Source organism: Pristiophorus japonicus, chromosome 16 (genome assembly GCF_044704955.1).
Source record: "Pristiophorus japonicus isolate sPriJap1 chromosome 16, sPriJap1.hap1, whole genome shotgun sequence".
Lineage (NCBI taxonomy): Eukaryota > Metazoa > Chordata > Chondrichthyes > Pristiophoridae > Pristiophorus > Pristiophorus japonicus.
The window spans coordinates 113,159,574-113,184,620 of record NC_091992.1 but is presented as its reverse complement, the minus strand read 5'-3'; the positions used below and the strand labels follow the sequence as shown (position 1 = coordinate 113,184,620).

At 47.1% G+C, this 25,047-nt stretch overlaps 1 protein-coding gene across 1 annotated transcript in view; it reads right to left on the bottom strand.

Moving 5' to 3' along the window:
* fscn2b (fascin actin-bundling protein 2b, retinal) overlaps positions 1 to 24,597 on the bottom strand; it is a 57,016-nt gene extending 32,419 nt beyond the window's left edge. The window contains exon 1 of the mRNA XM_070857701.1: positions 22,973 to 24,597. Coding sequence (XP_070713802.1) covers positions 22,973 to 23,795 — 823 coding nt within the window. The 5' untranslated portion in view covers positions 23,796 to 24,597. The remainder of the gene's footprint in view (positions 1 to 22,972) is intronic.
* Between the last annotated feature and the right edge of the window lie 450 nt (positions 24,598 to 25,047).

The window sequence follows — 25,047 nt, the reverse complement described above, 5'->3', positions numbered from 1 at the left end:
CTGTGGAGAGAAAAACAAAGTTAACGTTTCGGGTCGACGACCCTTCGTCAGAACTGCCGCATGTTCTCTGACTTTATTTCAGATTCCAGCAGCCGCAGTATTTTGCTTTTATTTGATAGAAAGAGGAAAAATCAGGAGAAAAGCTAGAACACCAGGTTGGATTCGGTCAGATTTTAGCAAGAGAAGGAGTGAGTTATCTACAGTAAGGTTAACAGAGAACTTGGCACACACAGCTATGGAGCAATAGTGTGATGTTTTAAGAAAAATAAATTGTGAAGGTACAAAATACGTATATGCCATTAACAATGAAGGAAACAACGAGTAGTTTTAGGATGCCATAGATAAATACAGAGGTTAGAAACCAATTAAAATTGAAGGGGGCCAAAAGGACTAGATGACTAATAACAAAAAAGAACTAAAGGAGAATTTGAGAAAATTATAAAAGAAAGATTAAGAACATAAGAATTAGGAGCAGGAGTAGGCTATTCGGCCCCGAGAGTTGCTCTGCCATTCAATGAGATCATGGCTGATTGTTACCTCAATTTCACTTTCCTGCACTATCCCCATATCGCTTGATTCCCTTAAAATACAAAAATCTATCAATCTCTGTCTCGAATTTACTCAACGACTGAGCATTCACAGCCCTCTGGGGTAGAGAATTCCAAAGATTCACCACCCTTTGTGAGGAAATTTCTCCTCATCTCAGTCCTAAATGTCCGACCCTTATTCTGAGACAGTGACTCCTGGTTCTAGACTCCCCAGCCAGAGGACACATCCTCCCTGCATCTACCCGGTCAGGCCCTGTAAGAATTTTGTATGTTTCAATGAGATCACCTCTCATTGTTCTAAACTCGAGAGAATATAGGCCTAGTCTACTCAATCTCTCCTGATAGGACAACCCCTCATCCCAGGAATCAGTCTGGTGAACTTCCATTGCACTCCCTCTATGTCAAGTATATACTTCCTTAGGTAAGGAGACCAAAACAGTACACAATACTCCAGATGTGGTCTCACCAGGGCCCTGTATAATTTTAGTAAGACAGCTTGGGATAGAAATTGCGCCCCCCCCCCGCGCCCCCCCCCCCCCGCCCCGCCGAAACGACGCGCTCCCATCCTGTTTCGATGTTTTTTACCGCAGCTACGGTTCAGGCCGTCTCTTGAGTGACATTCAGTTCTTTGTTGTTTTTTTCCCTTGTCTCTGGAAGTCGCTCTTAATGGGGGCTGTGACAACACTTGAGGGGTGGGAACAAGGCGGTGGCAACACGTGAGGGGCGGGAACAGGGTGGTGGCAACACGTGAGGGGCGGGAACAGGGTGGTGGCAACACGTGAGGGGCGGGAACAGGGCGGTGGCAACACGTGAGGGGCGGGAACAGGGTGGTGGCAACACGTGAGGGGTGGAAGTTGGGGGCGGGGCGGAGTGACTGCCATGATCACGTCATCACGGTGTCGCGTCACCACGGACCCCCCCTTCGCTTAAAGCGGAGAGCCTCTGCGATTTTAAAACTTCTGCCCACTGGGCCACCAGGGGGGGTTTCGGCAAGGCCAGCGGCCTGGCACCCAAGCGGGATTGCCAGGCTGCCTGTTGGCGGCCCGGCCGAACCCAGAAAATAATTGTCGGGCCGACATGGCAATCGGCCGACAAAATAAAATGGCAGCAGCAGTGGTGCATCCTCCCCTTTAACGTAAGCCGCACCACCATTGCAGAAGGCCACAGCCTCACTGGACCACCGGGAAAAAAATCGGTTTGGGCACTGCCGGGCGGACTGAAGATTTTTGGAGGGGAATGTTGCTGCCGGAGGGTAAATCGGCAATGCGCACGGTGATGACGCGCATAAGACGGATCGGCAGCAGTGGAGTGGTAAGGCGGGGATCGGGGCACCAGCGGGAAAACTCGGGAGGGCGATTGGGCTAGCAGTGGCCATTCCACCAAAAGTCAGCGGCCACTCCACTCCGCAGCGTGGCCGCTGATTTGCGGTGGTGACAGGCCTTAAGGAGAGGGGCAATTTCGGCCCCTTTATTCTTATACTCAAATCCTCTTGTAATAAAGGCTAATTAAAAGTGGGATTAGGAAAGTTAAGGGAGCATGAGAATTTTTTTCCCCAAAAAACATCAAAAAAATAGCATGGTATTTTACAAGTATGTCAGGAAAAAGAGATTTGTATAAAGTGAAGTGGAAACCCTGAGAGGAAAGGATTGTCAATTTGTATTTAATAAGTACTTTGCATTGGACTTTACTAAAGAGCATAGGAGAGGAGGTGAATCCTGAAGTGGTTGCGAGTGAGATCAGAGATATTGTGATGGATAAAGGGAACATTTTAGATAAGTTAGTTAAGCTAAGAGAAGATAAAGTGCTTGGACCTAATGCGATACAACTTTGGAGCCTGAGGGAGATGATGGAGGAAATTGATGATGCCTAGAATAGATATTTTGGGGCTCTATTGAGTACGGATATTTGCCACAGAACTGGAGAGTAGCCAAATGTAGGGCCCAAGTTTCGGGACGCGCCTAAAACGGCGCAGCCCGGACCTGGACGCCCGTTTTTCGCGCCAGCAAGTGCGCCTAAAAAAAACTTCCAGATTCTCCGGCTCCCTGCAGGTCTTCTGCAGCTCAGCGCAGCGCAGCACGAGCTGTAGGGGGCGGAGCCAGGTCCCTGCGCCGAAAACAGTGCCGGGACCTCTGCACATGCGCGCTACAGTGGGCACGCATGTGCAGTAGCTCCAGGCGCCCAAAACTGTGTGGGGAGGGGCCCGAAGCACACAGCCCCTAGCCCTGGCCGAATGGCCTCACTGGGGCTGCGTGGATAAGGCTCCTCCCACGCCCAGCTCCTGCTTCCTCCCGATCCAACTCGACTCCCGCTCCCCCCCCCCCCCCCCGGCGACCCGACCTCCGCGACTCTCTCTCCCCCCCACCCCGAGACCCGACGTCACCTACCTGTCAATCTAGCCCAAGGTCTTGGGCCTGGCCCTTCAGCCTCCTTCTCTCCCTCCCCCCTGCTCCTTCCCCCCCTCTCTCCCCCCCTTCCCTCCCTTCCCTCCCTCCCTCCCTCCTCTCTCCTTCCCTCCATCCTCTTTCCTTCCCTCCCTCCCTACAACCTCTCTCCTTCTCCCCCTCTCCCCCCTCCCACCCCCCTTCTCTCCCTGCCCCTCCCCCTTCTCCCCCTCCCCCCCTTCTCCCCCTCCCCTCGCTGTCAGAAACACAGACACTGACAGACAGAGAGTGAGAGACACACACACAGACAGACAGAGAGATAGAGACACTGACAGAGACACACTGGGGGGACCGTCCCAGCACGCTGTTGGAGGACTCTCGGTGCTGCAGTCGGTAAGTAGAAAATGTTTTATTTATTGATTTTTTTTTTTAAATTATTTTTTATTAATTTTTTTTGATTGATTTATTGGTTGATTTATTGATGTATTTATCATTTATTATTGATGATGGCTCTTTATTTGTAAAACTGAAGTGTTTAATGTTTGTAAACTTCCCTTTAAACCCCCCCCCCCCCCATTCCCTACGCCTGATTTGTAACCTACGCCTGATTTTCTAAAGTGTAGACAAGGTTTTTTCGAGCGTACAAAAATCTTCACTTACTCCATTCTAAGTTAGTTTGGAGTAAGTTTTCACTGCCGAAACTTTGAAAACAGGCGTAAGTGGCCGGACACGCCCCCTTTTGAAAAAAAAATTCTGTTCCAAAGTGAAACTGTTCTAACTGACTAGAACTGGAGCAAACTAAATGGCGAGAATTTGAATTTCTAAGATACTCCGTTCTACACCAGTTGCTCCAAAAAATCAGGAGCAACTGAGGCCGAAACTTGGGCCCGTAGTGTCCATGTTCAAAAAAGATGACAAAGCTAATTACAGGCCAGTTAGCTTAACATCTGTGGTAGGGGAAATTTTAGAGTCTTTAATTAATGATGAAATTAGCATGTATCTAGATAAAGAGAAAATAATTAGATGCAGCCAGCATGGATTTCAGAAGGGACAATCGTGCTTGACAATCCTCAGAGAATTCTTTGAGGAGGTAATAGATATGGTGGATGGGGAAATGCAGCGGATGTAGTGTACCTGGACTTTAGGAAAACCCATGACAAGGTTCAACATGGAATTAGGATAGCAAACCGGATTAAAAATTGATTAAAAGGGAGAATACAGAGTAGCAGCCTCGATTTTAACTCTGGGTCAGTTTTTGGCAGGTGCTGCTGCAGAAACGAGGCCTGGGGCACTTTAACTTCGGGCCTCATTTAAATCCCGCTGGCTGACTTCCCACTTGTTCTGGGCGGGAAGCAGTGGAAAATCACATGGTCCAGAGACCGCCCAAAGAGACCAGGTAAGTGGTGGGATCGGTTGTCGAGCTGTCCCATGGGGGTCTCTCAGTTGGGGAGAGGGGAGTAATTGTGACGTTCATGGCAGTTGACAGGGAGGCCCCAGAGGGGCACTCGTGGAGCATCAGCCTGATACCATTTTCCCGTTGCTCTCTTTTGAAGCAATTCATCTTAAAAAAAAATGAGGGATTTGTTGTTTATTCATAGGGAATGCTTTTTGAACTCCATAATTGTAGAAGCTTTAACTAAAGTTGAATTAAAAGTGTCAGTTTGTGCAACTTGTAGCACTCACAGCTCTGATTAGAAGGGCGTGGCTTCAAGCTCCACTCATAGAATGATACAGCACAGGAAGGAGGCCATTTGGCCCATCATACCTGTGTCAGGACTTTAGTATCATTAACTAAGCAGATGCCTCAGTGCAGTACTGAAGGAGTCCTGCATTATTGGAGGTGCCATCTTTCGGGTGAGACGTTAAACCATGAGACCCCCATGGCACTATTTCAAGAAAAACAGGGAGTTTTTCTGATATCTAAAGCAACATTCTTTCCTCAAGAAACATTATCAAAAACAGGTTAACCGGTCACTCATTTTATTGCTGTCCACAAAACGGCTACTGTGTCTGCCTACAGAACACTGGCTGTACTGCAAAATAATTCATTGTGTGTAGTACACTGGGATGTGCCTGAGCAATGTGCTGAGCTATATAAACCCAATTTCTTTCTTAAACTAGCAACAACTGTACAATTGCAAAACAGAAAGGTTAGATTGATAATGAAAGTGTAAATGTGATAAAGAAAGGGTAAATGCATAATGAAAGGGTAGATTTTGCTTCCAGGCAAATTTTAAGCTTTCCTAACTGTTGGCTGACGCTTCTAATGGCCGTAAAAGATGTATCTCTTAAAAGAGAAGGATGTCATGCGTGATCTACAAGAAACTCTAATTTAATGTATTTGGGAATGTTGATGGGATGGTGACAATAGTTTTTTGTAAAGACTTTGTCATGGGGTTGATATATTTTCCGAAGTCAGAAGCGAACCAAGGAGAGATGTGCTCATTGCTTGTGTTCCAATTTATTGTTAATGATGAAGAATCATGGAAAATCTTAATAATGTTTCCACATCATAAAGCACAGAGGCAAATGGATAAATGCTGACTTTTTATCAAAAACATTTTTTTGCTATTGTGGCTTATTTTCAGAAACTTGCGACTATAAACAGAGACTGTCCAGTCAAAAGGTGTTAAGCCTACTTATAAATTAAAAAAAACAGGCTTGTTCAATAATAGCTGAAACATCACAGACGAGACACGCAGCTTGTGTTCAGTAGAAAGCTCTCTTCCAGTTTACCTTTAGTTTAAGTTTTCACATTTCTAGCAGAATTATTTTCCTAAATATTTTCAATGAGGGTTGTGCCCCATAAATCTGATTTGCAGGACCAGAGGGAACCTCTTGTAAACCCATGTCTCCACCAACATATTGAGTGAAGAGGAGGAGAGAGAGAGAGAGAGAGAGGGAGGGGGAGAGATAGATAAAGAGAGAGAGGGAGGGAGGAAGGGAGAGAGGGAGAGCGGGAAGAACAGAGACTGTGGTGTATGTAGGCACTTTTAATAATGACTCTACGAGGCAGGGTATGATACTTAAACTGTGTAGATCTGTAGTCCTTTATTTGCAGCTCCTGAGTGACGACAACAAGCTGTGAGTTCCCTTTGATACTGGGTTACCTGCCGTGTGCAGGCAACACCTAGGTCTCCAGCAACAGCACCCTCTGGTGTACTAGTAAGGTGTGTGCAGTATAAGGGTACATTCAATGTGGCATAACAGTGTTACAGACATCACACAGTAAACAGGCATGCATACACAACAATACTCCCCCCTGAGCATTTTTCATATCCTTATTGTCATGACCAGGGGAGGTGATCAGTGGTGGTCTATGGGAGGTTGTGGTGAGGGTTGTGTGGTCGCCAGGTGTGACCCCTGTGCTTGAGGCTGGCCTCGTACGTTTCCCCTCCCTCACACACAGACCAAATGGATGTCACTGTTGTGGGATCCCTCAGGGAGGTAGCCACGGCAGCAGTGGGTGGTGTGTATACACTGTGATGTGGGTAGTTGTGGGGTGGTGGGCAGGGCCACAAGACTGGGTGGGCTCCTTGTCCACCAATTGGGATGAGGATCAGGTCATCCCAGGGTTTGCCAGGGAAGCTGGAGGGTATTGGCCTCATGCTCCTGGTGTTGGCCCTGGTGGCCAGGGGCTGTAGGGCTGGTCTGGTGCAGGTTGCCATTGGTGGTTGCTGGGCTGCCCATTGACCACTGTCCCTGTAGTGGGTCTGCTCTCACTGGCTGTGTGTGTCCTGCAAGGGGCATCACATTCGTTCCAAAGGTCCAGGCTACATGGTCAGGTAGCCTGCTGGACCTGGGGGTCTCCCACAGGAGGATTCCATTGGCATCAGCATGGTCCCTGTAGGACCCAATGTCCTTTGGCAGTGTCCTACCAGTATACATGATACCTTGGCTCTGATCACACATAGTCGAGCCTGCATTATACATTCTCGCATTTGCATCACTTTTGGGTGTCCTGGTTTCAACAGACATGGTTACATTAGGCATTCAACATTCTTTATCATTATTGTTAAGCATAATAAACTTGTTCTTAACTTTACTGACACCTGCATTCATCTCATTAGTCACATTAGTTAAACCAGCATCACAATTCATGGTTACATTGCATACATTTTCATACTTGTACCCTTTAATTGCATCTTTAGCTTTAAAGTCCGTGTACTCAAATAGTTGAAACTTCCCCTTTAAATTTTTTTGGTTACCGGTCTCCTTTAAGGGAGCCTTCAAATTCGATTGGCCGCTCGATGTCACATGATGCTCCTCCATGTTCACTCGTGGCATGGCGGAGGCCATTTTGATTACAGGTTCTGCTGCTTGTGGTGTTGCAGCCATTTTCTGGTCTTGCTGCAGGTAGGCTGTGGTACTCTTTTCTTCCACAGGTTCGATCCTGGATGTTGGGAATCCAGTTCTTTCGTCGATGTTCATCTCTTGGAGTGCTGCCCCGGCCCAGAAAGTGGAGTTTGGATCCTCGGTCTCGGAGATTTTGCCGGGGTGCTGTGGGCAGTTGAGCTGGACAGTGGAACCTTCGGATGCTGCGATGGATCCATGTTCGAGGTCAAGTGCCGGAGCCCGGAGGCCTGGGAGCAGCTTCGCTTGTACAGGCTGCCGTTGTGGTCGATTGGCAGGATTCATCCGAAGTTCTTCAAAGGTCGCTTGGCTCATCACAGACTGGCTCGCCCCTGTGTCGCTCTCCATAGAAACTGGGACCCCGTCGACGTCTACTTTCATCGCTCACGGAGAACTTTCGGTGGAGCAGGTATGAGTTCCATACTCTTCTTCCAAGGGTTGAGCAACTTCACCTTTCTCTGTGTCGGAGCCCCGGTGATCAGCCAACTCATCAGAGACGCGGTGAGTAAAGCTTTTTCTGCACATTCTTTGAAGGTGCCTTTTCTCTTTGCATGCATAGTCTTTGTAGTGGCACTGGTGGGTCCTGTGGTTTTCTCCACAGCGCCAGCACAGGGCTAGCCGGTTTGCCCCATGTGGCGGACTTAGAGTTGCGGGACTCAGGGCAGCGTTTCTGCCCTTAGAAGTATCAATGAGGTGCACTGCTCTCGTCAGTTTAGAGTCCCTTAGTGCTTCATTTAGGTGGTTGCCAAAGTCACACGGTGCAGCCAGTCTCCTTAAGTGTTCCAATCTTTCTACAAAAGCGTCCCAATCTTCCCCATCGGTAAATTGCTGAAAGTTGTTGAGATTCGACATGCTGAGCATGTGGTTCATGACCTCGTATTCTACATGTGGTATATGTAGGCACCTTTAGTAATGACTCCACGAGGCAGGGTATGATACTTAAACTGTGTAGACCTGTAGTCCTTTATTTGCAGCTCCTGAATGACGACAACAAGCTGTGAGTTCCCTTTGATACTGGGTTACCTGCCGTGCAGGCAACCCCTAGGTCTCCAGCAGCAGCACCCTCTGGTGTACCGGTAAGGTGTGTACAGCATAAGGGTACATTCAATGTGGCATAATAGTGTTACAGACATCACACAGTAAAGAGGCATGCATACACAACAGAGACAGTGAAAGGGAGGGAGAGAGAGAGGAAGGGGGAGAGAGAGAGGAAGGGAGAGAGAGAGGAAGGGAGGGAAAGAGAGAGGGAGGGTAAGAAAGAGGTAGGGAGGGAAAGAGAGAGGGCGGGAGGGAGGGAGGGAGAGAAAGAGAAAGGGCGGGAGGAAGGAAAAGAGAGAGGGAGGGAGGGTGAGGGCGGGAGGTAAAGAGAGAGGGAGGGAGGGAGGGAAAGAGAGAGGGAGGGATGGAGGGAAAGGGAGGAAGGGAGAGAGCGAGGGAGGGAGGGAAAGAGAGAGGGTGGGAGGGAGGGAGAGAGAGAGGGATGGAGGGGAGGAGAGCGTGAGAAAGGGAGCGAGAGGGAGGGAGGGAGAGAGGGAGTGAAAGAGGGAGGGATGGAGAGAGGAAGTGAAAGAGGAGGGATGGAGAGAAGGAGAGAGGGAGACAGTGAGAGGAAGGGAGATAGAGAGGGAGAGAAAGAGGGAGGGAAAGAAAGAGGGAGGGAGAGAGAGAGAGAGAGAGAGAGAGAGAGGAAGGGAGGGAAGGAAATAAACAGTGAGGGAAAGGAGAGAGACAGAGAGGGAGAGAGGGACAAAGGCAAAGAGGGAAGGAGCCCTAAGCTCCACACCAATGTTTGCTGCAGTGACAAGAGATTGAGAAGCAACAATTATTTACAAAAGTGCCACCTGCATTGTAGATAATGACCTCTTTGCCCCCACCCTTTACTTAAGGAAACACATAGAAAGCATGTTTACTGTGCAGAGTGGCTGATCTCAGCTAGGATGAGAGTAAGAATGCTACAATTGGCCTCCCTCGGCCGTGATTGCTGCTGGAAAATGTAAATAAGTGAGGGCAACATTGGGCTTGACTGTGATTAAGCTACCAGGAGCGCTTACACCATGAAAAGTAAATGGTTAGTAAAATGAGTCCCCAATGTGTTGAATTCGCTTTTCAGGTGCAAAACAAGGTGAAAAATATGCTCATGACGGTTTGGAAAATACAACCTTTTTTATTTGGAGCAGCCAGTATCAGCATCAAGCACTCCCAGGTTAAGTACATGTCTCGCCAGCAATCTGCCTCAACTCCCAACTCAGCAACTTTCCACTGCAGCCATGTGATCCCCAGTACCCCTGTCTGATTGGGGACCTTGCAGGTGACTAATAATCATTGACTTTTCAATGTGAAGGCTTCCCCCGATAGCTCAGGTGAGAAAGACCGATCAAAGCCGATCCCAATTGTGCTGACTGCCACACTGACGTACTTTCCAGCTGGAGTCACTGGCGGCGATCAAGAGTGGGAACCCTGGCAGAATTATCCCTCCCTAGCACAGGAGCAGTGGAGTCAATTGGAGCACCCCCACTCCCATCCTGGCCGAGTTCTGTGTGTACCACCATTAGGTCTGCTTTGACACACTATCTCAATCAAAATGGCTGTTGGATGACAAGTTAGTGCCTGACAATAATTTCCTTGTTAATCAGAGACAGGAGAAGTGATCACAAGGCATTACAACAACAGAAATAATTTGTATTTATCTAGCGCCTTTATCATTGAAAAATGTCCCAAGGCGCTTCACAGAAGAATAATCAGATATAAGTCAACCCCAAGCAAAAAAAGATATAGGAGATAAAGCAGATAATGTGACTGAAAGCTTGGTCAAGGAGGTGAGTTAGTGTCATGTATGTACTTTTGGGATCACTAGCCACTAGATGGTGTCACTGTTGGAGGCCATTGGGCTACACGCACGTGTGTGCAGCCCAAGTATAAAAGGCCAGCCATTTTGTATATTAGTCACTTTGGGCCTTAATAAAGCAGAGCCAAGGTCATACCTCTTGGAGTTAAACAGTACTCAGTCTAACAGTTATTGCATACACAACATTTGGCGACGAGGCAACATGCAAAAATGAGCACAATTGGATTGTTGGAGCGATTTGTGGAAGGAGAAGATTGGGCAGACTTTGTGAGCCGTTTGAACCAGTTCTTCGTGGCCAACAAAATGGAGGAGGTCGGCGATGCAGATCGGCGCAGGGCGGTGTTCCTCACGGTTTGCGGTCCAAAAATTCATGGCCTGATTAAGAATCTACTCCTGCCTGTGAGTCCAACAGAGAAGACATATGAAGAATTGTGTACCCTGGTACAGGACCACCTTAAGCCAGACGAAGGCATCATCATCTCGAGATACAGATTTTACACGCACGCTCGCTCAGAGGGCCAGAATGCGGCGGAATTCGTTGCCGACCTGAGACGTCTAGCGGGACCGTGTAAGTTCGGGGCTGTGTTGGCAGACATTCTGCGGGACTTCTTTGTAATCGGCATCAACCTCAAGGTGATCCTGCGTAACCTACTGGCGGTGGAGACGTTGGACTTGAACAGGGCCATCACGATCGCTCAGTCATGCATGACAACAGATAGAAGTCTAAAGCAGATATCAGTGAGAAATCGAAACTCGGCAAGTACTGTAAATATGATTGATTCGGCGTTCAGCAGAGCAGCACATGGCAGGGCCTACCCAACTGCATACCCGAAACCTGTGGCTGTCCGTCAGTGGGAATGCATCCGATTTCTCCATGTTGGTGTTGTAGAGGAAACCACCAGCATCAGCAGTGCCGATTTAAGCAATATAGTTGCAAAGGCTGTCTGAGAGTGGGGCATCTCCAGCGCAATTGTCCGCAGATGAGCAAGCGTGCTGCGACACAACACATGGAAGATGATGGTCAGACTAGCATGGATATGCAATTCTAGATACCAGAGGAGGAAGTGTATGGACTGTAATCGTTCCTAACTAAGAGCAAACCGATAATGATCAATGTGAAATTTAATGGGGTGCTAGTATCGATGGAACTGGACAAGGTGGCGAGTCAATGGATAATGAGCCAGAGGGCATTCGACAAGCTGTGGGATATTAACGTTGTGAGGCCCAGGCTGAGTCCAGTCAATGCCAAAGAACTCATAATGGTGATTGGCAGTGCCACAATTAAAGTGTCGTATGATGGTGCGGTTCATAAGTTACTGCTGTGGATTGTCCCAGGCAATGGCCCAACGATGTTCGTCAGGAACTGGCTTGAAAAAATCAGATGCGATTGGAATGACATCAAGGCTTTGTCGTCGGAGAAAGATATATGTGCTCAAGTACTGAGCAAGTTCCCCTCGCTGTTCGAACTAGACATCGGCAACTTCACGGGAGCCAAGGTGCAGATCCACGTGGACTCGGATGCAAGACCAGTCCATCATAAAGCTCGGGCAGTTCCGTATATGATGAGGGAGAAAGTCGAAATCGAACTGGACAGACTGCAGCGTGAAGGGATCACATCACCAGTTGAATTCAATGAATGGGCTAGCCCCATTGTTCCTGTGCTGAAAAGTGATGGTACAGTCAGAATCTGTGGAGACTACAAGGCTACGATCAACAGGGTTTTGAAACAGGATCAGTACCCGTTACCGAAGGCTGATGACTTGTTTGCAACGCTAGCCGGGGAGAAGTCATTCACCAAACTGGACTTTACATCGGCCTACATGACACAGGAGTTGGTCGAGACGTCGAAGAGGCTTACGTGCATTAACACGCATAAAGGACTGTTTATTTATCACAGGTGCCCTTTTGGAATTCGCTCGGCTGCAGCAATATTTCAGAGGAACATGGAGAATCTACTGAAGTCTGTTCCAAGAACAGTCGTGTTCCAAGATGACATCCTGGTCACAGGTCGTGAATCCGAGGAACATCTGAATAACCTGGAAGAGGTTCTACATCATCTGGACAAAGTGGGACTCAGACTGAAACACTCAAAGTGCGTATTCATGGCACCACAGGTCGAATTCCTGGGGAGGAAAATTGCTGCTGACAGCATCAGGCCCACGGATGCGAAAACCAAGGCCATCAAGAATGCACCCAAGACGCAGAATGTGACGGAGCTGCATTCGTTCCTGGGTCTACTCAACTACTTCGGTAACTTCCTACCTAAATTGAACACCTTATTAGAACCACTGCACAGGCTGCTAAGAAAAGGCAACAAATGGGTATGGGGTGCGTCTCAAGATAGAGCTTTTGAGAAAGCCACTAATCTGCTTTGCTCTAACAAGCTGCTGGTACATTATGACCCATGTAAATGTTTAGTATTGGCCTGTGATGCTTCGTCATATGGAATTGGTTGAGTATTCCAACAAGCTAATGAGTCGGGTAAACTTCAACCAGTCGCGTATGCTTCAAAAAGTTTGTCTAAAGAGGAAAGATCCTACAGCATGGTAGAGAAAGAAGCACTAGCCTGTGTGCATGGGGTTAAAAAGCTGCATCAGTACCTGTTGGGTCTTCGGTTTGAACTGTTCTCTGAAAACAAAGGTATCAATACCAATGCTTCATCCCGCATCCAGAGGTGGGCGCTGACATTATCCGCTTATGATTATGTAATTTGCCATAGACTTGGCACCGAGAATTGTGCCGATGCTTTGAGCCATCTGCTGTTGCCCACACCGGCGGACCTATTGTTAGTTATGGATGCTTTTGAGAGTGAAGGAACCCCTGTCACGGCTCAACAAGTTAAGACCTGGACCAGCCAGGACCCGATTTTATCGGTGGTGAAGAGTTGCATCCTCAAAGGTGATTAGTCTGCCATACCCAAGCAAATGTGCGAGGAGACCAAACCTTACATTCGTCGCAAAGACGAACTGTCTATTCAGTCGGATTGTATACTGTGGGGCAATTGCGTTGTTATGCCCAAGAAAGGGAGAGAGAAATTTGTACGTGAGCTACATAGCACACATCCCGGCATTGTAATGATGAAAGCCATCGCCAGCTCTCATGTATGGTGGCCGTTAATTGACTCTGAGCTGGAATCATGTGTGCATCAGTGCAACACTTGCATGCAGCTCAGCAAAGCACCAGCGGAATTGCTGCTGAGTCTGTGGTCATAGCCGTCCAAACCATGGTCTAGGTTCCACATAGACTTTGTAGGTCCCTTCCTGGGGAAGATGTTTTTAGTTGTGGTGGATGCATATTCGAAGTGGATAGAGTGTATAATCATGTCATCCAGCACATCCACAGCTACCATTGAGAATCTCAGTGTCATGTTCGCGACACATGGTCTGCCTGACATCGTTGTTAGCGACAACGGATCATGCTTCACCAGTCAGGAGTTTCAAGAGTTCATGAAACTCAATAGTATCAAACATGTTAGGGGTCAGCACCATTCAAACCTGCATCCAATGGGCAAGCAGAACGTGCTGTCCAAATCATAATGCAGAGTATGAAGCGAGTAACCCAAGGGTCACTGCAGACCCGCCTGTCATGCATACTGCTTAATTACAGGACAAGACCACACACGCTTACCGGGGTCTCGCCTGATGAACTAATCATGAAGAGAGGTCTTAAGACCAAGCTATCTCTTGTACACCCTGACTTGAATAATCATGTTGAATATAGAAGACAAAGTCAGCAAGGGTATCACTATCGCGCAGCTGTGTCACGTGATATTTCTGTAAATGATCCTGTATATGTTCTGAATTATGGTCAGGGTCCCAAGTGGATCGCTGGTACTGTCATGGCCAAGCAGGGCAACAGAGTATTTATTGTCAAGCTCAAAAATGGGCAAACGTGCAGAAAACATATGGTCCAGACAAAGCTGCGGCACACAGACGAACCGGAACAGTCGGAGGAAGAGACAATCGACAACCAACCAACCTACCCCCAGTCATCAGAGGACTCAGTGGTCATCAGTGAATCGGGACTTTCAATCACTGATATGTTCAATGAAAATGGACTTTCAATTCCTGACATGGCCATTGCCACTCCCACCAGGTCAGCCACCCAGCCACCAGTCACAACAGACTCTTAACACTCACCCAAGGCTGGAGTTGAACTGAGACAGTCAACCTGGGAGCGTAAATACCGGACCATCTCAATTTGTAAAAGACTGTGTTAATATCTCAGAGGGGGTATTGTCATGTATGTACTTTTGGGATCACTAGCCGCTAGATGGTGTCACTGTTGGAGGCCATTGGGCTGCATGCACGTGTGTGCAGTCCAAATTTAAAAGGCCAGCCAATTTGTATATTAGTCACTTTGGGCCTTAATAAAGCAGAGCCAAGGTCATACCTCTTGGAATTAAACAGTACTCAGTCGAACAGTTATTGCATACACAACAGTTAGCACTTCACCCTTGATGCGTCCATAATAAAGGATGAAACTAAGTACTGTGTACAATGAGCAAGTGTGACCTTAGCTCCTTGAATAAGACTCCAGAGTGCAGGTACCTCGTGGGTGGCCTGCTTAAATACCGTGCTCCCAAGGGATGCTGGGATCCCTTGGGACTCCAACAGGTAGGCCCTCTGGTGGTAGTGTAATACAGATTGCAAGGGATTAAATACATATCACTTACCCATAAAGTCAATAGTACACTTATTTACAAGGTGAGACGATCTGGAGCTTTTCGCTCCCTTGTCGATCGTCTCGGTACAAATGTGGGTGTGGGTGAGTTGGTTAGTTCTTCCCTGGGCTGCTGGCCAGCTGGCCTTGCCGGGCTGCTGGGGATGGTGAGTTCGGCTTTGTGGTCAACCATGATGTCAGTTGCCACTTGTGTGTGTATTGGAGCGCCAAAGTTGGTGGTGTCTTCTTCGGGTTGTTTGTAGCTGTTGGTGAACCGCAATTTGATTTGGTCCAAATATTTTCTGCACGTTAGTCCATTGGCCAATTTGACCTGAAACACCCTACTCCCCTCTTTGGCTATGACCATGCCAGCGAGCAATTTGGGACCATGTCCATTATTGAGTACAAACACAGGGTCCTTGACCCCAATATCACGTGCAAATTTGCGCGGTCATGATACACACTTTGTTGATGCCACCTGCCCCCCAAGTGATCATGGAGATCAGGGTGGACAAGAGAGAGCCTTGTTTTGAGCATCCTTTTCATGAGCAGCTCGGCTGGGGGAGCCCCGGTGAGTGAGTGGGGTCTGGTGCGGTAGCTGAGCAGCACTCGGGATAGTCGGGTCTGCAGGGAGCCTTCCGACATGCGTTTCAAGCTTTGCTTGATGGTCTGAACTGCCCGTTCTGCCTGGCCGTTGGATGCGGGCTTGAACGGAGCAGATGTGACGTGCTTGATCCCATTGTGGGTCATGAGTTCCTTGAATTCAGCACTGGTGAAACACAGCCCATTGTAGCTGACTAGGACATCAAGCAGGCCGTGTGTGGCAAGCATGGCTCGTAGGCTTTCAATAGTGGCCGTGGACGTGCTTACAGACATTATTGCACATTCAATCCATTTTGAGTAAGCATCCACGACAACCAAGAACATTTTGCCTAGAAATGGGCCCTCAGAATCCAGGTGGGTCCTTGACCACAGTTTGGAGGGCCACGACCACAAACTTGGCGGTGCCTCTCTCGGTGCATTGCTCAGCTGAGAGCAAGTGTTGCACTGGCGCACGCATGACTCTAAATCTGAGTTGATGCCGGGCCACCACACACGGGATCTGGCTATGGCTTTCATCATTACAATGCCTGGGTGAGTGCTGTGCAGTTCACAAATGAAAGTATCTCTGCCTTTCCTTGGCAAGACTACGCGATTGCCCCACAACAGACAATCCGCCTGCAGGAACATTTCGTCTTTGCGCCTGTGGAACCACTTAATTGCCTCCTGCATCTCCGCTGGGACACTGGACCAGCTCCCATGGAGGACACAGTTTTTTACCAAGGACAGTAAAGGATCCTGGCTGGTCCAGCTCCTGATCTGGCGGGCCATAACGGGGGACTTTTTGTTTTCGAATGCATCCATTATCATGAGCAAGTCCGCAGGCTGTGCCATTTCCACCCCGGTGGTGGGCAATGGCAGCCGACTGAGAGCATCAGTGCAGTTCTCTGTGCCTGGTCTGTGGCGGATTATATAGTTGTATGCCGACAGCGTGAGCGCCCATCTTTGGATGCAGGCAGAGGTATTGGTGTTAATCCCTTTGCTCTCAGAGAACAGCGATATAAGCGGCTTGTGGTCAGTTTCAAGCTCAAACTTGAGGCCAAATAAGTACTGTGCATTTTCTTTACCCCGTAAACGCATGCCAGAGCCTCTTTTTCAATCATGCTGTTGGCCCTTTCGGCCTTGGACAAACTCCTGGATGCATAAGCGACCGGCTGCAAAATCCCTGATTTGTTAGTTGTAACACACACCCGACCCGTATGATGACGCATCGCAAGCTAGCACTAATCGTTTACAAGGGTTATACAGGATCACAACAGATTTCTGGCTTTCTTAAAGGCAGCCTCTTGTGAATTCCCCCATACCCAGTTGTCTCCCTTGCGCAGTAGCACATCTAGGGGTTCTAGCAGGGTGCTTAACCCAGGTAGGAAATTACCGAAATAGTTAAGGAGTCCCAGGAACGACCACAGCTCCATCACGTTCTGTGGTCTCGGCGCGTTCTTGATGGCCTCCGTCTTGGCGTTGGTGGGTCTGATGCCGTCTGCTGCGATTCTTCTTCCCAAGAACTCGATCTCTGGCGCCAGGAAAACACACTTCGAGCGTTTCAACCTGAGCCCCACGCGATCCAACCAACTAAGAACCTCTTCCAGATTCTTCAAGTGCTCAATGGTGTCCCGACCTGTAACCAGTATGTCGTCCTGGAAAACCACGGTGTGAGGAACCAACTTTAGCAGGCTCTCCATGTTCCATTGGAAGATTGCTGTGGCCGACCGAATCCCGAACGGACATCTGTTATAGATGAACAGACCTTTGTGCGTGTTGATGCAGGTGAGGCCTTTCGAAGACTCCTCCAGCTCCTGCGTCATGTAGGCCGAGGTCAGGTCCAGCTTGGTGAACGTCTTCCCTCCAGCCAACGCGCAAATAGGTCGTCTGCCTTGGGTAGCGGGTACTGGTCCTATAACGAAAAACGGTAAATCGTTACTTTATAATCCCCACAAGTTCTGACCGTGCCGTCCTCTTTAAGTACCGGGAAAATTGGACTAGCCCACTCGTTGAATTCCACCGGCGCGATGATGCCTTCTCGCTGCAGTCTGTCCAGCTCAATTTCCACTTTCTCACGCATCATATATGGTAGCTCCTGTGCGTTGTGGTGGATGGGTCGCATACCAGGAACCAAATGGATCTGCACTTTTGCCCCCGAGAAGCTTCCAATGCCTGGCTCGAACAACGATGGAAACCTGCTCAGAACCTGGGCACATGAGGCGTCATCGATGGACGAAAGCGCTTGGATGTCGTCCCAGTTCCAGCAGATTTTTCCCAGCCAGCTTCTGCCAAACAATGTGGGGCTATCCCCTGGCACAATCCACAGCGGGAGTTCGTGCACTGCTCCATCATAGGAGACTTTGACTTCTGCACTGCCAATTACAGGGATTAGTTCCTTGGTGTAAGTTCTTAGTTTGGTGTGAATGGGGCCGAGCTTGGATCTGTGTGCCTTGTTGCCTCACAGCCTGTCATAGGTCTTTTTACTCATTATGGACTGACTCGCACCCGTGTCCAGTTCCATAGATACTGGAATTCCGTTCAGTTCAACTTTCAACGTTATTGGTGGACATTTCGTGGTGAATGTGTGTACCCTGTACACTTCTGCCTCCTTTCAGCCTGATCCACAGTGGATCGATCTTCCTCTGCAACGTGGTGGTTTGCAGGGTTTGCAGCTCGCCTGCACATTCACTGGAGGTGTCCCATTGTTCTGCAACCATTGCACGCATTAGTGCTTGAAGCAGCATTGATGGGGCCGATGATCACCTCCACAGCGCCAACAAGGTGTTAACTGCCTCGCATTAACGATTGATGGCGGACTCTGGGTCCTCTGAGGTCGGGCAGCAGCAGCTGGCGTGTACGTTCTGCCATGTATATTTCCGCTCGAAAACGATGTTACTTTGTGCACAGTACTGGCCGAAACTTCCTTACTCTGCGAAATCTGTTTGGTATTGTCACTGGTGGACATAAATGCCTGGGCTATCATTATGGCTTTACTTAGATTCGGAGTTTCTACAGTCAACTGTTTGCGAAGGATTACCTCATGGCCAATACCCAGTAGAAAAAAGTCTCTAAGCATTTGTTCTAGGAATCCCTCAAATTCGCAATGTCCTGCGAGGCGCCTTAGTTTGGTGACATAGCTCACCACTTCCTAGCCCTCCGACCGTTGACACGTGTAGAACCGATATCTCACCATAAAAACGCTTTCCTTAGGATTTAGGTGCTCCCGGACCAGCGTACACAATTCTTCATAGGATTTAGCTGTTGGTTTTACCGGAGCTAGGAGATTCTTCATAAGGCCATAGGTTGTTGCCCCACAGACAGTGAGGAGGATCGCCCTTCGTTTAGCAGCGTTCTCATCCCCTTTCAGCTCGTTGGCCACAAAGTATTGGTCGAGTCTCTCCACGAAGGCCTCCCAATCGTCCCCTTCTGAGAACATCTCCAGGATACCAACTGTTCTTTGCATTTTCGCGCGGTTGTTCATTACCTCATCGCCAATTGATGCTGGGATCCCTTGGGACTCCAACAAATAGGCCCTCTGGTGGTAGTGTAATACAGGTTGCAAGTGGTTAAATACATAACAACCCTGATGGCTATTTTGAAGAAGCTAGGTTGGATGAGGCAAACGACAATGATGGTGGTCACTGAAGATACACACACTGCTCTTTGGAGGTATTTTTATACTGAAATAGGAAATATTGGTTACTCGACAGCATCCTCATTATTAAAAGTCTAGAAATTGTAGCCTGGATTATTCTTGTAACTGCTATCATTTAATCTGAAAACGTCTCTTCTCTTCATGAAGCAACCTTGGAAACGTCCAAAACTGATAGTGAGGAACAACAGGGCTATCAACAAATCCCTTTACAATTGTAAAAGTGTTTCATAGTTCAGTCATTAAAAACATTATGAATAATGATTGAAAAATAACTGGAGAAAATGTCACTAATCATTTCTAGGAAATGTTTTCAGAAACTTACTTCAACTTAACTTTAAATTTTAAAAAGCAAAATACTGCGGATGCTGGAATCTGAAATAAGCTCGAGGAACAGCACCTCATCTTTTGTTTAGGCACTTCCCAGCCTTCTGGACTCAACATCAAGTTCAACAATTTCAGACCATGACCTCTGCCCAGATTTTGCTCCCTTTCCTTTTTTTTTAACAACCCCCCCCCCCCCGATCTTGTGTATTTTTCTTTCCTCTCTCTGTTTCCCATGGCAGCTGGTAATTATTCTGCCATTCCCACCCTATCTAGACTCATCTTTTACTAATTTCTGCCATTACCATCTCAAGTTGGCCCATCATCCCTTTTGTCTCTCTAATCTCTCCTGTCTTCCATCCTATCACAGACCTTCCCTTTTGTTCTTGCCTCCCCTCCCCATTTCAGTGCTCCTTAAGTAGCTGTCAATTTTGAACTTTCACCAGTTCTGACGAAGGGCCATTGACCTGAAACATTAACTCTGTGTTTCTCTCCACAGATTCTGCCTGACCCGCTGAGATTTCCAGCAATTTCTGTTTTTATTAACTTCAAATGTAATTGCTGCAGGACTATATAAAATGTTTTGGGCAGCCTCAGTCTACTTCCTAGTGGTCAGGTGCCTACTGTACTGCACTGATCCCAATTGGCAATGTCACTTGGAAGAAATGTCATACTAGTGCTGTAGGGTTGCTCTTCTAAGGTTGGGGCTGAAGTACATTGCTAGGACAGAGTAGATGGAGCTTCATTCTGCATTTGGTTGTGTTATACCTGGTGTGGAAGTGCTTGGCCTGTGAGTGTGCGATCTGCCTACTCTGCCTGCAGACAAAGCTACACAGATAAAGGCAGAGTGTCATGTCAGTGTGGCTCATGTTTACACCGAACAGTCACTAGCATCCATCTAGTTGGAAATTCAAGGCATAGGTGTGGGGCGAGGGGGAGTAGAACAGGGTCAGAATTTCTACCAGTGTGATAGCAGTGTGAAGGGTGGATACTACAAAGTTCATTCCAGAGTTGAATCCAGGCCATTTCCACTGCTTAAACAAGTGTGGGGGGGGGGGGAATTCCATAGACTTTCCAGCCAGGAGAGTGCAGGGAGGGCTGGAAATAAGGTCAACATCCAGATATGGAGGGTTCTAGTCCGGCATGGATGTTTCCAGGATACTTTGTTGGGCACAGAGCCTCCACCAGTCCCAACATGACCATCAGCACTATAGGAGTCAGGAGTCCCCGGTTCCCAACCCACAGAAGAATCCAGCATAGGGCTGATGGAGGTACACCTGGTGAGACTCGCTGTAACCAGCATCCGAATGGCAGAAGTGAAGTCCATCTAATGGTTCAAGTGGGATTGTGGCCTAGACCCTGAAGAAAAGATTGGGATTTTTTTTCCAAATAGTTAGCATAACTATTTCCCAGAGGTTCCCAGCAACTATCGTCCAGCCACTCTTCCATTGGATTTTCTGGCCTCAGTGGGTAGCGCTCTCGCCTCTGAGTCAGAAGGTTGTGGGTTCAAGTCCCACCCCAGGGACCCGAGCACAAAAATCCAGGCTGACACTCCAGTGCAGTGCTGAGGGAGTGCCGCACTGTCGGAGGTGTTGTCTTTCGGAAAAGACATTAAACCAAGGTCCCGTCTGCTCTCTCAGGTGGACATAAAAGAGACCATGGCACTATTTTGAAGAAGAGCAGGGGAGTTATCCCCGGTGTCCTGGCCAATAGTTATCCTTCAATCAACATAACAAAAACAGATTATCTAATCATTATCACATTGCTGTTTGTGGGAGCTTGCTGTGTGCAAATTGGCTGCCACGTTTCCCACATTACAACAGTGACTACACTTCAAAAGTACATCATTGGCTGTAAAGCGCTTTGAGACGTTCGGTGGCCGTGAAAGGCGCTATATAAATGCAAGTCTTTCTTTCTTTTCTTCTCCGGCAGACATTCTAGATGGGCATAGGTGCCTGCTGTTGCTATAACAATGAAGGGACCTCCCGCTGACCCCAAGAACTTTGGCGGGGTCAGGGGGAGAAGTCTCAGCCGGTTGTATTTCAGCATGTATGCTGTCCCTGTATATATTCAGCCCAAAGTTTTGTCATGTTACAGTTGGTTGAGAAGAGGAAACTGCAGCTAGGGCTCAGAAAAAAAGTTGTTCAAACTACTGGGCTTTGACTTTCAATGATTCACTATTTCCATTTATTAAATTATGGGCGATGTTAATTTAATTAGACAAATGGGCTATTTTTTGCCAATTTTCTCCCTGAAGGTGTTGACCCTACTGGGGTATATCTCCACAGGGATCAGGGCCCAACTCCAAAACCGCACCTCGATTACTATTCTTTGTGAATGAGCATTAAAAAGAGAGTGCAGACTGGCGGCTGGACATCTCGCCCACTGTATTGGACAAGCGTGCATTCACCACCCACGATTTTTCAGTATGCAATGGCAATGAGCATAGTTTCCCCGCCGCCAGTGTGAACTCCGAACATTACCGCCAGAGACTTTAAAGCCTCTTAGGCAGTTTGCACATTAAAGGACAAAGTGAAATCACAATAATCTTAAAAATAATTAAGTTTTGATTGGTCATTCCCTCCCGAACTTTGCTGGAGCTCTTTTGGACTCAGGGCTGCAAGCATCCCGGCGATCCCATCGTGCATTTATTACAACACCACAATAACGAATGTGTTTTTAATGAATGAATCGGGATTTAGAAAGTTGCTAAGAAGAAAAAAAAGAATAATCCCCGTGCTGGAAAATGCGTAAAGTAAGCAATCCAATTATTTCTTTGGTTGAAAGCCGAAGTTAGGGTAGAGTGACATTGTACAGTTTTCTTAACTCTTTACTGTCATTGGGATATTCTAGTCATCAAAACCTATTGCAATATACAAAAACTGTTCAGGATGGAATAGAAAAATACACTTCCTGAGACCACTTATTAGTCCATCTCGTGGACAGAGAAGTTCTTTGAATCTCCTAAGCAAGTTAGCTCTCGTAAATCGTGAAGAACAATTAGAGTACATGATTAACAGGCCTACTGCATAACACATAATAGCAACTTTTAAGCAATAGAAACAGAGAAACATAGAAAATAGGTGTAGGAGTAGGCCATTCGGCCCTTCGAGCCTGCACCACCATTCAATAAGATCATGGCTGATCATTCACCTCAGTACCCCTTTCCTGCTTTCTCTCCATACCCCTTGATCCCTTTAGCTGTAAGGGCCATATCTAACTCCCTCTTGAATATATCTAACGAACTGGCATCAACAACTCTCTGCGGTAGAGAATTCCACAGGTTCACAACTCTCTGAGTGATTAAAGTAGTGGTTTCTATAAACATTCTAAAATCGCAGCAGCCCATCATAGGCCTATTAATATTAATTTAGCACAGTACGTTATATCACTTTAAAAAAGTAATTGAAATTGAAATGACTCCATCTCCTCGAGGTATCAGAAACTTTTTTGTTGCCTCTCAAAAGAATGAATGTTATTTTACTCCTTTCATACTGTAATGATTGCTTAATAAGTACTGTTAGTTTAAGTCCCAATAAATTCATAACAAGAATAATATGCCCTTCTAAATTTTAGTGATTATAGTTTATAACTGTAGTCCAAGTAAACCTACAAAGTGCCTCACCTTGTCTGATGGACACCAGGCGGCCATTGGAAGCCCGCAAAACCACTTGAGGTTGACTCTGCTCCAAATCGAAGAGATCATCTTTGCCGGGCTTTGAGTTTCGTCCAGATCTGAGAGTACCAGTTGGCCCCATCGCACTCAGATATCTTCCCTCACGATCTTTGAAGGCGATCTTCCCAGCTTTAAATTCCAAAGTGTAGCTAGTGTCCTGATCACGTTTCTTAATCAGTTTTCCATCATTTCTGAGAAACCTATTGTCACAAGTCTGGATGCTGTACTTCTTCTCTTGATAGATCAAGGTGATAAGGGCGTCCACGCCCCAAGGAATGCTGCTGTCAGCGGACAGCTCATCTTCTTGGACCGAGAGATGGGCATAGCTTTTTCGGCTGACGCTTCGAAGATTGGCTTGAGGGTGGCTGGCCAGGTGGATGGACCAAAGTTCTGATTCGGTAATAGTCTGTGCGAAACAAGAGAGACGGTCTTCAGATCCGCCAAAGTACCGCTTGTGGGGTTCAGACTGTAGAGTCCATCTGCCATCAGCATGTGCAATAACCGTGAACCTGCAGTCAACATCAGGTTTCTCTGCCTCACATGACACATCGCCATCCTTATTAGCCAACAGGTAGCGCCCAAGATGGCTCTTGAAAAAGACCACAGAGTTGTTCCCGTCATCTTGTTCCAGCACCCAGATTTGCTTCTTCTTTAGGCTGACACCGGATGCATTGACTTTGAAACCAAATGCTTCTGCTGTCAGGTACTTATTGTTATCATTAATTAAGCCAAATTGGATCTTTAAAGCTTGGTGGGTTCCGTTAGTGGGCATGTTTTTTTTTCTTTCAGCTTATTTTCCTTCTCGCTGTGGAACTTTCGAATGGTTTTTCTGTGGGAGCTCAGAAACACAAACAATACAGGCACTTTTTTTTTAACCTGCTCCTGAGAGATTTAAAGCAGACCAAATAGCCAAAACACCTAAATCCTATAGAAGCAGCCAATGACGTCAGCTTGAATGCACAGTCCCCTAACCCCTTAGCTCGTCTGCAATGCTTTATAAAGTCTTTAATTGCAATTATCCAAAGGGTACCTCAGAAAAGAATTTGCATGTTATGAAGACTTCGTACTTCAGATTGGCTTTTGTACCCGTCGACTTTTTGTGAAAAAAATAAGTGCTTGTCTCAGCTGCTGCAGTCTGCTCTAATTGTTCATGCCAAGGATTATAGGCTCACAGATTTTAATAAACTGCCAGTGCTTTGTAATTAATAGCAGAGCTTGCTGGAGCAACAAAGGGAGTTTTATGTCAAACAGTGGTCCTTTTGTGTGTTGCCTTTCCGTCCCTTGCGTTCCAGTGGATATGTTTCTTCAGACTTACTTTGTTGACTGTAGAGTCCTTTCTTTCTTCTTTTTTCCCCTCAGTTCACCTTTGTACACCAGCGTGCCCAGCCTCTCAAATACATCCCTCTGCTTTGGTCACCAGCTACCTGTCCCTCTGAATTCTTGTGCGGTATTCCAGGCAAAAGACCCAGTGAAATGTGATCGCCTTCCCTGCAGTTGAGTTGTGTAGGTGTTCTCTTTCTATTTGCTGGAGTGTAGAGTTACTCTGTTCTCTGATTCCTTCTCTCCAGGTCACCTACAGCTGTCTCCAGTTTTACTGTTTAATCCTCTTTGCAATTATCCCAGGGCCTCTATTTCTCGTTTTTAATCCTTTTATCCTTTTATTCCAAAACACCTTCCTCCATTTGCACTGTCTCTATCTTCAGTTACCCTGGTAAAAGTCTCATTACAAAGATAAAGCGAAAGATTAACTCTCAAATAAATATATAACAGATATTCAATTAAAGAATATGGCAGGTAAAGGAATGCCCTGTGCATCCATATATTACTGCCATTCGCTGCTAATGTGTGAAATTTTAATTTCCACTCACATCAAAGCAGATTGAAAGACTTCAAAATTCTATGTGCTTTCAAAGGATGACAAACACCAAACAAATTTCCTGATTACATATTTATGGTCTGTTGTGAATGTTATATAGATACCAACTCTGCCCCTTCTCTGCTTTCAGCTCAGAATTATTAACAAT